Genomic DNA, 16,262 nt, shown 5'->3' on the forward strand with positions numbered 1-16,262 from the left:
TTCCTGTTGTAGTGGTATATTTCCTATTTTAATGTGATTTCATTTTTCTAATTCAAATTTAATATAATATTATTAGAGGATAAAATAGTAAATAAAATATTTTAAATGAACAATAAAATCAATAGTATATAGTATAGTATATACATATAAAGTAATGTTTTTATGCCACATGTTTCCTTTGTAATGCCCTGAATTCTGGTAGAACCGTGCACTTGCGGTTTTATCCCATCAGTCATCGAATCTATATAAAAGTATGAATTTATATAAAAGAATGATATTTAAAATATAAAAAATCAATTGAATGAATTCATTTTTTTTTTAAGAAAGATTTACTATTTCATAAATATACACATATAAAATGATTTTTTTTTTTACTAAAGCTAGGTTATAACTTATAAGACATTGAAAAAAAAAATTAATACCTTTGAACAATTTATCTGATCAAAATGAAAGATAGTACCTAAAATAAATCATAATTCGGTTGATCACAAATGAAACATTGTTGTAGGTCATCGAATCTATATAAAAGTATGAATTTATAAAAAAGAATGATATTTAAAATATAAAAAATCAATTGAATGAATTCATTTTTCTTAAGAAAAATTTACTACTTCATAATTATACACTTATAAAATGATTTTTTTTACTAAAGCTAGGTTATAAAGGCACGGCAAATAAAAATAAAATAATTTGCTCACTAATAACATAATTTTAAATTTCAAATTATTTCATAAAAAATGTATTGATCAAGTGGTTCTGGAGTACATTTTAAATAGGTGGGAACACCTAGGTTTGATTTCCAGGGGTGATAATTTTAATTTGTAATGATTTTTGCCAAGCTGTTCAACTAAATTGGAACGAATGCATGATCTTTGGCATTAAATTCCCTGGATTGCGGTTTCATAAAGATGAACCCAAATTTGATAAAAAAAAAAAAGAGGTTTGGAGAGTGATTGGATTAGAGGTGAAATTTAATTATTGTGATGGTTTAAAATGTAAAAAATCATTAATTTAAGATGGGTGAATATGCAAATAATAAAATACTTGTTAAATTTTTGCAAAATAAAATAATAAATGTTATTATTCTAATGGAGTACACATAGAAACTTTTGATTGGTTTGGGTAAATTGCCCATGAATTTTCAAAGGCAACCTATGCCTCACCCTTGATTAATTATGTCCAATTGCCATAAGCCGTGCATTTAATCTCTACGTGTAATACCAATGTCTACGTACAACTCATGGTAATACCTCCATTAAAATATACATCGGTTTCCAATGCTTTGTGCTATAAATGCAATTCAGTGAACCATTCATTTTGTTAGATGAGAGGGTGCATTAAACTCACGTGTATTAGTGGAGTATATTTCCAAGGAGTTCTCCATAATCATATAACTACTTCAAGATTGAACCAAGTCATTAACATAGAAATGAAGAGTTGCTTTAATCTTTATCCAATTCCCAAAAGGGTGCCTTTGAAATGATCGATACACCTTCTCTGATTCCTTTTATTTTTAGAGACCCACATTTGTTGCTTCCATTCTTCCTAATGGCATCAAATATCGGATCTCAAATTGGTCATCCTCGAAACAACGCTGAAATCGATCAAGTTCGTTGGTGATTTGGCTCAGTATCTTTACAAATATTCTCCTCTACATTGCTCCCATTTCGATCTATCTCTCTTCTTCATTTTATTTTATCCTTATTTTTTGCAAGGGACTTCCTACAAAATGCAGATAAATAGATTGTTGAAGGCATGCTGTTTATGTGGTTGTTATAGATAAATTATCTCTATAATTCATCATTGTTCTGCTCCTGCTTTAATTTTTTTCTAAATTTGAGAGTGACTCTGGTGCACAAGGTTTGTACCTTCATCTTCTTTTGCATTAAATTCTTGATTTATTTTCTTTTTTATTTGTTACTTTGACTTTTATAGTGCAGTGTGAATTATTTTCTACTTTGATATGGTGGTCCTGTTAAGCTATACAAAATAAAAATTATTTAGTTGTCACTACATGTCTTTCAAATGAAGTTTTATTGTTTCTGTCCATTGGGTTATACATTGTACTAATCTTTATGTTTACAAAAAGAATGTAATGAGTATATATAGTTTTTGAGTTATACATTGGGTTTAAGTACATTAATTATTCATACATATATAACTTTATTCTAATCTAACATTGTATATAGTGTGCCTTGAATTTAAGTCAATGATGCTATTGTGGTTGCTTGCTTTTGCATAATTTTTTGTTGATTGTCTGGTTACATCGAGAAGCATATTTGGTTCGTACGACATATTATGTCGATGAAAGTATTATGCTATATTTGGTTCATACGACATTTGCTTTGAGGGAAGAAAAAACAAGGGTGTTAGCTTTTGTGTCTTGTGAGTGGACTATATGATGTTTTCTTTGGTCTTCAACCTTTGTTGGAATGACTTGATTTGTGTTGCATCTCATGGAATAAACGTGGCTATTATTTGTGTAAAATTGTTATCTTACACCACTTTTGAAAATTACCAAAAAATTATTTAATTTAACTAACTTGATTAGAAGTATTGTTTAGAGTATATGGATGACAATAAAATGAAAATTTCATTTTATTTAATACCTGTGATGGGATAAATGTCCTTCTGAAATTAGAGGAGATCTTATTACAGATTTCTAACTACAGATTTGTAAATCTTTGAGATTGGCTTTGGTATAGTCCTCCAACCTTTTTCCGTTGTTTCTCTTTTTGGTTTAATATAATCTTTTGGTGGTGCATTGCATCATATAAATAAATTTTCAAATGGTAAAAAGTATCATACTTCAAATATACCAACGTTAACACGGGTAGACAAGTAATTAGACGATCAACTATTTAATGTGAATTTACATTTTCAATGTATATGATTCGTCCGGCAACACGGATGGATGATTTTGTAACTCTAAATATTTGATACTCATATGGTGACATTAACACAACCACTACACTACTTTTCTTTGCTGCTTCTTTCTTCTCAACTATGGTACTTCAATACTTTTCTTCATCATTTTCCTTTTTTACGGTTCCATGGTTTCTACATGTTATTCTTTTCCACTAGCACTCTACTAGCACTTTACTTTGAGATTAGGATAATTTATATCTCAAAATAAAGAAACCATAGCCAAAACTTCATATTTCTATTATGAAAAATCTTATTCTTATTTGAATTCTCATAACTTTTTGTAAAATACATTTTTCTTCCCCTCCCTCTCCCTCCCTCCCTCCCCCCCTCCTTCCCTTACATTTTCTCTTTCTTTCTCATCTTTTATCTCTCACCCTCACATTCCACACTATTTTTTTCTCTTAACTATTCATATTCTTATTTAAAAAAAAACTAATTCTCTCTCTGTCTCTCTCTCATGTTCTCTTTTTCTCTAACTTCATTTTTATTCTTTTATTTAATTTATTTTTCACTAATCTTTATTCTATTTGCTTTTACTCTTTATATAAAAAATATGACACCAATGTTTATCACTAATGCTAAAAAAATTGAAATCATACATAATATATTTAGGAAAATAACATACCCCATAAATTATCAAATTAATCATATTTAATTAACTGACACATAAACAAAATTGCTGTTAATTTTTTTTAATATATATAGGACAAGTTTTTTTTTTTTTTTTTTAGAGAATATATAGGACTCCAAGTGTTTGTTACTGATCTTGAAGGTAAATTTTTTTTTTTTTTTTTTACTATCATCCATATAAAAATGAGAATAATTATACATTATTTTAAAAACATACATGAGACAATATCTTCAATAAAAATACTTATTGATATTTATTATATATTTTCTATCCTAATATAATATTGACATTACTATATATCTTAATAGTATTTTAGTATTTTATGAAGTCTTTTTGTATTTAAGTTTATGAGGACCAGAATGAGTTACTGATAGTTTTAGAAATAGGTTGTAGTATTTTAAATGGTTTAAATGCTATTTTTGTCTCTTAAGTATTAAATTGGTATCGCTTTGGTTCATGAACTAAAAAAATGATTGTTTGAGCACTTTAAGTTTTTTTTAGTCTCATTTTGATCCCTTCTTTTAGGTTTCCGTTAGGGTTTAAAAAAAAGTTAACTCATGGACACGTGTCACCTTGTCAGAAAGGACCAAAATGAGACTAATAAATATTTAAAGTACTCAAATAATCTTTTTTTTACTTAAGAGATCAAAACGATACCAATTAAATATTTAAGGGACCAAAAGAACATTTAAGCCTATTTTAAATTGAGTCACTTATGTCTTGTAATCCCCTAACCAACAACTCTAAAGGGTGCCATATGTTCCCCACGCACACTAAGAACGAAAATTTGGAGATTTCACAACCACGTATTCAGAGCCCGCCTTGAAGTTGAAAAATCCTGCCACATGTTTAATGAAGCACACAAGGCGTACATACCGATACCCATGTACGCGGTGTGCGTTTATGGAAAGTTCCTATATATTTGATTTTTTACCCATAAATAGGGGTTTGGAATCCCGATTACTCAAAGACATAAAAGTGCCATCCCTTCAATCATACGTGGTGTTTTCAACCTTGGAATCCCATTTAATTTTACTGTCATGCATAAGATTCGTTTCTTCTGAAGCATAATCATGATATAAAGGCACTTAGGAGGAGGTGACATATCTAATATTCGTAAATAACTGTCTTAATCAAGAATAACTAGTTCAACAATTTGGGAAACAAGTGAATTTGTATTTAAATTAGCTTAGTAACTTCATTCTTCTTTCACCTCGGTAAGGTAGATGAGATAGGGTTGCTCGTTTGTAGAACTACTGAGAGGGAGAGTGTGCTGATGTCCTTCTAAGATTTAATAGCGAGGGAACCTTTAGGATACCCTTAATTTAGGAACCTTATTATTCGTCATTGTTTCAATTTCATAGAAATATATTTTGGTAATACTTATATTTAAGAACCTTTTGTTACCGTTTGAAAGTCACAAACATATATACTTATAGTTTAATCAACATCCAAATTTCATAGAAATATATTTTGGTAATTTATACGCGTTAGCCTAATAAATAGAGTGAATAGAAGTACTCTTTTAAACGCTCGTGTCAAATAAAAAAATTCAGCATTAAAATATAGAAGAAAAAATAATTGAATTAAAAAAAATATAAATCTTAAATTTATCACAAGCAAAAAAATCAAATTTGTGAAATAGTAAATAAAAAATAAATAAAAAGGACTCTACCAAAAGCCATTTAAAAAAAACTCTACCAAACAAATTAGAAGAAGTGTAACACTTAACACACAAGAACATGTAAACCGTTGGAAACCAGTAACAAAATATTATCACTCAACTAAAATAAAAGATGAGAAAAAGAGGGACTAAATACATAATATTTACATGAAAACCCTCAACAAATAAGGGGAAAAACCATGGAGCAAGAGTAGATAACTTTTACTAAGTGGGAGAAATTATAAGTCCTATCCAAAAAGAGACAAATTATCCTATCTCTTGAAATAGGAGAATAATACTTATACAATAAGAGATACCTTACGAAAGAAACTATATTTCCTCTTTATATTTTCTCACTCTCTAGAGACTCTAATTATTGTTGTTGTGTTACTACTTGATGAGATAATTGAAATGGTGCAAATGAAATGATTATTTATAGGATGGGTAAACCATTGTTTCTTGCATGCAACAAGCCACTTGTCTTTCATGCAAAACACCAAATGTGTAACATGTCACTTGTTTCTCATGCATCTTCCAACTTGTCAATACATGGAAAATGCAATTTGTCTTGCATGCACTGTAGACATATTCTTGGGCTGGCATAGATCACAATTTGAACTCATATCATTTAGAGAAGCTACACACACACATCCGCAGTGTTCTCAACATTTCACAATCACAGTGTGCATGCTTCTCAAGCTCTAAGGTACACTAATTAAGGATTAAGAATATGGATGGCAAGCTTGTGTCTAGCTGGTATAATCTTCACTCTTCTGTGCCACAATCTTATGTGCAACCACCAGAAAGACAACCTTGCAATGCTGTACATGTTTTGTCCACTAACCAGAAAGTTCCAGTGATTGATCTTGGAGGACATGATCGTGATGACATCATAAGAAACATCATCAAAGCCTCCGAGGAATATGGATTTTTTCAGGTTCAAATTTTACATTTGCCTTTTGTTTTTTGTTTTTACTTCTCAACTACGCATGCAAGTAGAAAAAAGTTGAAATGAAGACGGAATAATAGAGAGAGAAAAACAAAATTAGTTTCTAATTCCTTCGTTAATTAAATGTTAGAGACGGCAAATTTATGGATCAATTTTATTTTTTTCCGTCGTTGTTTACGCCTATATATACACTATTATTTACTTTCTCAGGTTACATTTATGAAGAAAAAATAACTTTTTTGGTTCATTCAATAACTAATGTCTCTAACATTTATATAGACCAGATACATTGATTATTCGATGAACAAAAGTTGTTTTTGTCTTATAAATGTGATCGGAGGAAATATATGTGTATCGTGAGGGATTAATATTTGACTGCTGGTCGAGGATACATAAATGAGTTGACCATAATTTGATAGAATGATCATGCAAACGTTAATCTTGTTGTATATGTTCTTAATTTGATGGTAGGTTGTGAACCATGGAGTTGCTAAGGAATTAATGGATGATACATATAAGATTTTCAAAGAATTTCATGCCATGCTTGCCAATGAAAAAGTTAGGGAAAGTTCTAAAGACCCAAATGGAAGCTGCAAACTCTATACAAGTTGTGGGGGGAACATTAATGATGTGGCTAAGTATTGGAAGGATTCATTGGAACACCGTTGTCCACCTTCAGGAGAATTCACTTGGTATTGGCCTGAGAAACCAGATGGATACCGGTAAATTCTCTAGTTTTTCACATTTTTTTAATTTTTAGTTATTTTTCTTCTAATTTTTTTAATCATTTTTATAATTATATCTATACATACTCTCAATATCCCGGTGTGCCTTTTCTTTGAGTGGAGTTGGAATTCGATTTTGTGTCTTGGGAGAGAAGGGAGGAGGTAGGTGTGGCTGGAATCTTGGATGTGTTTTAGCAGAGCTGCAGCTGCTGTTGCTGTGTTGCCATGTGCAGTTGGGTGTCGTGGGTTTTGGTAGTTGGGCCGGTAGTTGCTGTAGTTGTGCTGCTGTGTGCCGCTGCGTTTTGGGTATGGCTGGTCTAGGCAGTCTGCGGCATCTAAGTCTGTGGGGTTTGGGGTTTCTCTGTTTAGACCCTTTCTCTGTGTTCTGTTCCGGCTCTGTGCTGCTGCTGTTGGGTCAGTGCTCCTTGGGTTTTTCGGGGGTGAGGCAGGGGTATGCTCGCCCTTTACAAGTATATCTCGGCCTCACTGTTTGATACCTTGGGTTCAGGGTGTTCCGTGTATGTGCGGCACCCTTTGTATGTCTTCTGTTTTTTCTATCCGCGAGTTTGTTGTGCACCTTGCATTCCCTTGACGTGAATAATATTTGCCGTTTCAAAAAAATAAACTCTCAACATCTCAAATTATACGATGTTTTGATCTTTTCACACAAATTAGAAAATATAACTAATGTTGTATGAGAAAGATAAATTATAAGTCATTTTACAAAATTATCTTAATGATATAAGAAAGATAAATTAAAGAATTGAAAAAAAAAGTAAGAAATAGTTGTAAATTGAAGTTATATTAAGAAAAATAGTATTTAATGCTTCATTGATATTGTGAAACAACTTATAATTTAAAACAAGTTTTTTTTCTCTAAAACGACTTATAATTTAAGATATAATGGGTATTATTTAAGACAAAATGAGTATTATCACCATATTGAGTTAGTTTGATTTTGACATCAATTATAAAATTATTACCCAGCAAAACGAATAATTTTAATGTAGTATATATTATAGTTATATTTTTAATAATTTAAATTCTATTTACGTAAATTTTAAGATAAATTATAAGTTTGATCCTTTTGTTTTTACTCATTTGTGAAATTGGTCCCTCCATTTCAAAATCATTCAACTTAGGTCCTTCCTCATATTTTTTGACTCATAAATGATGATGCGAAATCATCAACAACCATGAAATTACTAGAAAACCTTTTAAACTTTTTACTGTAAATATGATTTATCAATAAGTTAAAAAATCTAAAAAATATGAGAAAGGCTTGTTGATTTTAAAACACAAGGACCCATTTTGTGAGTGGGTGAAAATAAGGTGATCAAAATTGTAATTAAGCATAAATTTTATAATTTAATTAAGATTATTATTTTTTTCACTTTGAAGTGAAATTGTTGGAAGATATACACAAGAGCTAAGAGCATTGGCACTGAGGATTTTAGACCTAATTTCTGAGGGATTGGAACTCAATCCAAATTACTTTACTGGAGAATTGAGTGATAGCCCAGTAGTGATATCTCATCACTACCCTCCTTGTCCAGAACCAAGTTTAACATTGGGAGCACCACAACACAAAGATCCAAACATTCTAACAATTCTTTTCCAACAACCAGAGATCACAGCACTTCAAATATTGAAGGATGGTGCATGGATTCCTATTGAGCCAATTCCGAATGCCTTTGTAGTTAACATGGGGTTTATGCTTTAGGTACGTATTCACTACTAGAAAAAAAATTAATAATAGAATTAAGAGAGTAAGAATAAAGTTTCTAACTAATTATCTCACCATGAAAATTGGTGAGATAATTATCTCACCATAACATAACTAATTAACTAAGAACCAAGTTAAACTTCATTATGATAAATGTTTGGTTAAATGCATTTAAAGGTCCTTTAAGTTTTTCGTTTTTCCCAAAGTCGTCCTTTAAGTTTCAAGGAAGCAATTACCAACTATGCTATCTACAATAAGAATGTTTGAAACGATTCAAAAACTAAAAGGATTTGTTTGAGACTTTTGAAACTTAAAGGACGATTTTGGAAAAAATGAAAAACTTAAATAACCTTTAGATGCATTTGACCTAAATATTTTGTATGAAAAATATTTCAACTTCTTACTATTGATATAGATAATTAGCAATGGAAGGCTCAAAGGTGCTGAACATCGAGTTATAACCAATTCAAGCACTAGTAGATACACTATAGCCTATTTCATTTATCCAAGAAAAGAAGCAATTATAGGACCTGCCAAGCCTCTTTTAAGTTCAACTTCACCACCAATATACTCATCTATGGAATTTGGAGAAATGCTGGAGAATTTATACAACAAGGGTCCTAACTTTGAAAATGAACTGCATTTATAAACATTAATGTAAACTCCTTTTATTACTTGTACATGAAGAATGTACATGGACTCATAAATAAGTTGGAGATATATTCAAGTTTATGAATAATTTATCTTGTAATTTGACTTTATCAAGAGCTTATGGTCAATTAGTAATAGGCAATATTTCTCATGGTCTTAAGTTGAAATTTCATATCATAAGAGAAAAAGCAAAATTAGTAAGGGAAATTAGTGACAGAAAAAAGAAATCCCTCATAAATTTTCCCATCATAAAATTTCGTGACGAAATTAGAGAGAAATTTTATGTTTTGCCTCTCTAAATTTCCCTCGTTATTTCTTTTTGTTTTTTTAGTATATCTTTATTTTGTTCTCTAAATTTCTCTTACAGAAATTAAAGTGGCGAGGCCATGAGATGTTTCTACCCTAATTGGTCATCAAGTTGCACATGCTGATCGCATGATGATCATTACGTCCGGGTCTTACTCTCCTAGTTGATTAAAGTCTATCCCTCCGATGGCTAACTGCACTTGCTGGTCATACGGTGATCTTTACTTGTAGGGTCTTGTTAATTCAAAGGTAATTGAAGCATGGACTTAAATTGGCCTCCAGTTTTTCCCCGAGGCTATGAAGTGCCAAAGTTGCATTAGGTTAGCCCATCCATGAATCTTAGGTATCTCAACTCACACTCCCCCTCTCGATAGTTTTACAAAAGGGCAACCCTATCAGCGTCTACCTTACCAAGGGTCAAGAAGAATGGTTCCATTAGGTTTCTATTTATTTCCTTCAACTAACCGCTTGTTTCCTTCATCTCGAACTAGTTACCTCCTAGGTTCATCAGATTTTACGCAGTTTTAGTAATCTCACCTCCTAAGTACTTACTACTAGGGTTAACTCTCTTTCGGTATCCTTCGCTAGTTATTAACTAATTACTTCCTAGACAGTTAGTTACTAGTATAAGGACAAAAATATCAAGATATAAGCATCCAGATAGTAATAACAATGTTAGGCCCTGTCAGAACCTAAGTATCTAATCTAGGATTGCGCTTGCTACAGAAATAAACCTAGACTAACTAAACTAAATGGGGAATAGAAAATAACTAAATAAACGACATATAATTAAATAATTATCCAACAAAACAAACATGAGTTCATCTTAGAGTTAAGGAATGTGACATGATTCGTCACTAAGTAACAGAAAAGAAATTTTCATGTAGAGACTCAAATTGATTTCACAAAGGATAATAAGAATATAAAAGGGTGGCTAGAAAGGCTCAAGGCATCAAAGAAAAATGCCTCGTGTGTAATGCAGACTTAATATACCTACTTATGACGATTTTAAAGTTTATTCCTAATTATAATTGATCTTACTTTTTAACGATTGTTCACTTAGGCTCAATAGACTCTATGTTTAATAGACTCGATTTAAATTAACTACTATAGTTAATACCTAATAAATCCTAAGACTCTATAACTATTATTACTAAATGCTAAAATTAATCCTAAATGCAAAATTAAATTGGACTGACTCTAAATAAATAACCTAATTAAAACTAGACTCGATCTAATGTAGATATTATAACAACCGTTATTTTTACTACGACTCCCTAAATTAATGCAATGCGAAATAATAACCTAAACTAAGACTTAAAAAAATAAAGAACAAAAATAAAATGGGTTAATTCCTAAATAGAAAAACAAAAAGAAAAGAAAAATGGTTCGTACTAAATGGAAACAATAAATTAAATGCAAAACAGAAAAATAAATTATGTTAATAACGGCTAAAATAAACTAAATGATAAACTAGACTCTAAAAAAAATGACTCAACTAGGACTAAATATTTTTGGTATTTTTGAATTTTTTTTTTGTATTTTTGAATTTTTGAAAATAGAAAAATAAAATGCGGAAAAATAAATGACTGAAAAATCAATGACAGAAAAATAAAGATAGAAAATAAGTAATTTTAATTGCTTAGTCGAAAATGTTAACAATCTCCGGCAACGGTGCGAAAAACCTGATGTGTGGATTTGGCAAGTGTACCAAATTATTTACCAAGTAATAAAGTGTAAGTAGAGTATCGTATCCACAAGGATTGTCGTTTCGTCCAAACAATTCGAACACTTATTTTTAAGTTGACGATATAATAAAAGAGTATATGGTTAGAGAGTTACAATTTTTATCTGTTTGCAAGAGAGCAAGTTTACTTGATTTTGGTTGCAGAAAAGTAAGCAGCGGTTAGGATTCTTTGAATCCCCCTATTTATATTGTTGGATATTAAATAAAATTCATGTCGTGTTTATTTATCTTAGATAGACTATACAAGTGATGAAACAGACGTGACTAACCTATAAGGTTGAAAACTGCACCTGCTGATCACATGGTGATCCTTACCTGTGGGGTTATAAATCTCGGTTAACTAGGTTTATCCCTCCAAAGTCTGATTGCACCTGCTGATCACATTGTGATCGTTACGTGTGATTGATTGTCGATTAACATCAAATATAATTGATTGTGTCTCTAACTTTTTTTTTGTTGGCATACCTCTTCTTCTTCTTGTTTTTTTTTTATTAAAAGAAGAAAGAAAGCACAAGAAAAGCAAACTAATTAATTATGAATCTCTGTCTAAAAACCTTGGATGTATGCGCATGCAGGATAATATCTAATCGAAGAAGAGAAGAAATCATTACACAACTTTCCATATCTAATTAAGTCGTGATTATATGCAATAAATAATAACTAATTTCGTTTTTACTACTATGAAATCACTTTTCAATAGTATAAATTTTTCTATTTGTTATTTGAAAAATATAAGGACCATTTTATACTCTGCTGATTGCTATTACATATTAAGTGTACTCTTAACTTTAAAGAAAATGTTTAAAGAAATGAAAACATAGTTTTATTTTTTTTTAACGGAGAAATGAAAATACAGTTATTAATTTGAACTTTCAAATACAATTATTTAAAAATAATTAAAAGTTATTAACATTTAAAAAAGTATACTAATTTTTTTTATCAGTGTTTAATACATTCTATATAGTAGTACATTGAGTCAAAACAACGATTACATGGTATTTACTTTTCTTGATAAAATACATTGTATTTAATATGTAATAGTAATCAATAGGTCAAATGAATTTTATTATTACAGTTTTTTTTTTTTTGGAAATTTTATTATAGTTTTTTTGTTGACCAACAAAATGAAAATTATTCTTATTATAGTTATTAATAATATAGAAGTTGATAGATACATCCCTTCGAAAAAATATTAATAGATACATAGATTATATAAATAATTTTTTTAGGGGAAAATATTTTACTAAATAAATATATTGTAGTGTCTTGACTCTTGACATTTTCATAAGCACAGTGTGCATGCTACTCAAGCTCCAAGGTACACTAATTAAGGATTATGAATATGGATGGCAAGCTCGTGTCTACCTGGTACAATCTTCACTCTTCTGTGCCAGAATCTTATGTGCAACCAGCAGAAAGACAACCTTGCAATGCTGTTTTGTCCACTATTAAGACAATTCCAGTGATTGATCTTGGAGGACATGATCGTGATGATATCATAAGAAACATCGTTAAGTCCTCCGAGGAATATGGATTTTTTCAGGTTCAAAATTTTCATTTGCATAAGTTTTTGTTTTTCCTTCTCAACTATATACTTTTAGAAAGTAAATAGCGACTGAATCTTAGCGATGGAAACAAACAAAATTTATCTCTAACTCCGTCACTAAAAGCGCTAGAGATGCCAAATTTAAAGGACAATTTTATTTTTTTCATCATGATTTACAATTTTTCTAGTAATATATAATATGTGCATACATGCATGCATGTGAAATGTGTATCTCGAGGAAATAGTATTTGATTGTCGTTGAGGATTCACGATTTAACAAAAATTATCGATCATATAAAAATTAATTATGTTAATCCGTGTTATATTTGTGCTTAATGTAATGCTAGGTTGTGAATCATGGAGTTGCTAAGGAATTAATGGATGATACATTAAGAATTTTCAAAGAATTTCATGCCATGCCTGCCAATGAAAAGTTAATTGAAAGTTCAAAAGATCCAAATGGAAGCTGTAAACTCTATACAAGCAGTGGAAGGAATTGTGCAGATGTGGCTAAGTATTGGAAGGATTCATTGAGACACCCTTGTCCACCTTCTGGAGAATTTACTGAATATTGGCCTGAGAAACCAGAGGGATACCGGTAAATTTTTCAAAGTTAAATTTTTTTTTTAGTAGGTAGATGAAATGGCGAAGCCATTATAAAATCATACACACAAGTGGGCCTAACAATTTCGGCATTTTACCAGTTGAGCTAAGACGTCTGGATTTCAAAGTTTATTTTTTATTCTATTTATAATAGAATATATTTTATTTTGCTTGAATGTGTACGTTACATAGTTGAAAATTAATTTGTGTTGGATCCGATGATTTGGTTAATTGACATTTTTTATAAATTAGACTTATAAGGTAATGTGTTACGTGATCGGAGGATTATGATAATAATTTTCATAACGATTGACTTGTTTAAACATTAATTGATGGAAACAACTGAAAACTTCACTAAATTTGTTTTATGTTTGAAGAAATTAAAGTAAGAAAGACAAAACTCATTTAAGGTTGAATTAAGATCTTAGAGTTTGAAGGTCTCATATTCGATTCTCTTTCGTATCAATTTCGTCGGGTCAATCCCTTCAAAGCTTTACTTTAACTTTAAATAGAACCCCCACGAGTGAACGGTGGGATGATTTCCTTGGATTAGTCGGTTGTTGTATCATATACTAGTTTTAATAAAAAAAAAAAAAAGTAAGCAAACCAAATTGGTTTTCCCATGTTAAGGTGTAGAGAAGCAAGGCAGAGGTCTCATTGGTCCAATTTTTTTTTTTAAAAGGCTAAAGTGCACTTTTCACCCCTTAAGTTTCAAAAACTTGTGATTTTGGCCTCCTGTGAAAAAAAGGATAAAAGTGACCCCATGTTTAGGAAAATATGTTCTTTTGACCCCTAACATAAGGGAAATATGATATTTTGACCCCTTATCTTCTCAAAAAGTTGCGATTATGGCCCCTTTTTTGTGACGAAAGGGGCCAAAATTGTAATTTTTTTTAATAGAGGGCAAAAATCGCAACTTTTTAAAACTTAGGGGTCAAAAAGTGTAGTTTAGCCTTTTTAAAATTTTTGAACAAATATTTTTAAAGGGATCATACTGTGTTATATTTTTAATAATTCATTAACATTAATTTTTGATATTTTTTCAGTGAAATTGTTGGAAAATATACACAAGAACTAAGAGCACTAGGGCTGAGAATTTTGGATCTGATTTCTGAAGGGTTGGGACTAAGCCCTAATTACTTCTCTGAAGAACTAAGTGCTAATCCAGTACTTATATCTCATAACTACCCTCCTTGTCCAGAACCAAGTTTAACATTGGGAGCATCAAGCCACAAAGATCCAAACATTCTAACCATTCTTTTTCAAGAACCAAATATCACTGCACTTCAAGTCTTGAAAGATGGGGCATGGATTCCTGTTGAGCCAATTCCTAATGCTTTTGTTGTTAATATGGGGCTTATGCTTCAGGTACATGTTTCTTCATCTAACTTAGTATTTGATATCAATAGATAGAGTCTTTTTTTAAGTTGAATCCATATAATTTATCTAGAAAAATCTACCTGATATTTAAATAATTTTTTATTTTAAAATGCATGATTTAAATTTGTATAACTATTTGTTTTAATTTTTTTAATCTTAATCCTCTGGTTTCTAGAGAAGAGATAAGTAAACTTTGATCGAGTATTAATTAATTAAGTAGATATGAATTCTCTATTTTTTTACTGTAGTGTGAATGTTTATTAATTACAAATTAGAAATTCAACATACTTAGTAAATAATTAATTAGTATGTAATCAAATTAGAAACAATTTATCTTCATTATCGGTTGAGAGGATCGAAGTCTGAACTTTAGATAGATAATTTTTTGCTAGACTTTATTTATCTGATCGCCTTACAAATTTTTTTAAACTCTTTCCATTGAGAATTGAAGGATTAAGAAAAAAAAAAATTAATTAGAAACCATATGTATAAATACTTTTGAATGTAATTTAATTAATAATGTTAAGCAACAATGAAAGTTTGAAGTATTATAGTTTTCTGAAGTGTAAATGAGTTTATGAACTTATTTTTGCACGTTTAGAAAATTAGGAAAACAAATTTGATAACTTCTTATAGTTAACATCTTTTAATAAGTTTTTGTATGACAAAATTGAACTTTCTTTTATGATTGATATAGATAATTACCAATGGAAGGCTTATTGGTGCTGAACACCGAGTTATAACAAATTCAAGCCCTAATAGGCACACTATTGCCTATTTCATTAACCCAAAAAAAGATGCAATCATAGGACCTGCAAAGCCTCTTGCAAGTTCAACTTCACAAGCCATATATCCATCCATGCCATTTGGAGAATTGTTGGAGAATTTTATGAACAAGGGTCCTTACTTTGAAGCTGAATTCCGCTTATAAAAATTTAATTTTTGTGCCTGAGGAAATATACAAGTAATCATGAATAAGTTGTTGGACTGGTATCCAAGCAAATGAATAATTTATCTTGTAGTTTTTGACTTTATGAAGGTCTTATTTATGACCAAACAGTTATGTGCAACCTTCCTCTCTTGGTCTTGAGTTGAATTAATTTGTCTTTCACTTAGAGTAATTTTATATCATATACTGTTGGAAAAATTAAATAAGTGATAGACATTTGGTGATGGCCGATTTATTAATTTTTTTTTATCTAAATTCATTCACTATTTTTACTCAAATATATTTTGAGAGGATATGGATATATTTTGTGGATATGGATAGATTTTCACCCATTTCAAAGCTTTAGATTCTGACTTGTCTTTCTTGGGTGAGTATTATTAGTTTGTGTGTTTTAATCCATAATCATGCTTAACAAACACTTAAGAGTTTAATTTGTTATTTTGGATAAACTTCATTTT

At 30.2% G+C, this 16,262-nt stretch overlaps 2 protein-coding genes across 2 annotated transcripts; both read left to right on the forward strand.

Moving 5' to 3' along the window:
- The first annotated feature begins 5,809 nt into the window (after nt 1-5,809).
- LOC25497606 (protein DOWNY MILDEW RESISTANCE 6) lies at nt 5,810-9,427 on the forward strand. The gene is made up of 4 exons (XM_039828104.1): nt 5,810-6,159; nt 6,643-6,893; nt 8,298-8,619; nt 9,038-9,427. The coding sequence occupies exons 1-3, from the start codon at nt 5,953-5,955 to the stop codon at nt 8,617-8,619; spliced, it is 780 nt and encodes a 259-aa protein (XP_039684038.1). The 5' UTR covers nt 5,810-5,952; the 3' UTR covers nt 9,038-9,427.
- A 3,179-nt stretch (nt 9,428-12,606) lies between these two features.
- Nucleotides 12,607-16,028, forward strand: LOC25497607 (protein DOWNY MILDEW RESISTANCE 6). The gene is made up of 4 exons (XM_013592226.3): nt 12,607-12,869; nt 13,220-13,470; nt 14,522-14,843; nt 15,553-16,028. The coding sequence occupies exons 1-4, from the start codon at nt 12,663-12,665 to the stop codon at nt 15,784-15,786; spliced, it is 1,014 nt and encodes a 337-aa protein (XP_013447680.1). The 5' UTR covers nt 12,607-12,662; the 3' UTR covers nt 15,787-16,028.
- Nucleotides 16,029-16,262: the final 234 nt, after the last annotated feature.

This window comes from Medicago truncatula, chromosome 7 (assembly GCF_003473485.1).
Source record: "Medicago truncatula cultivar Jemalong A17 chromosome 7, MtrunA17r5.0-ANR, whole genome shotgun sequence".
Lineage (NCBI taxonomy): Eukaryota > Viridiplantae > Streptophyta > Magnoliopsida > Fabales > Fabaceae > Medicago > Medicago truncatula.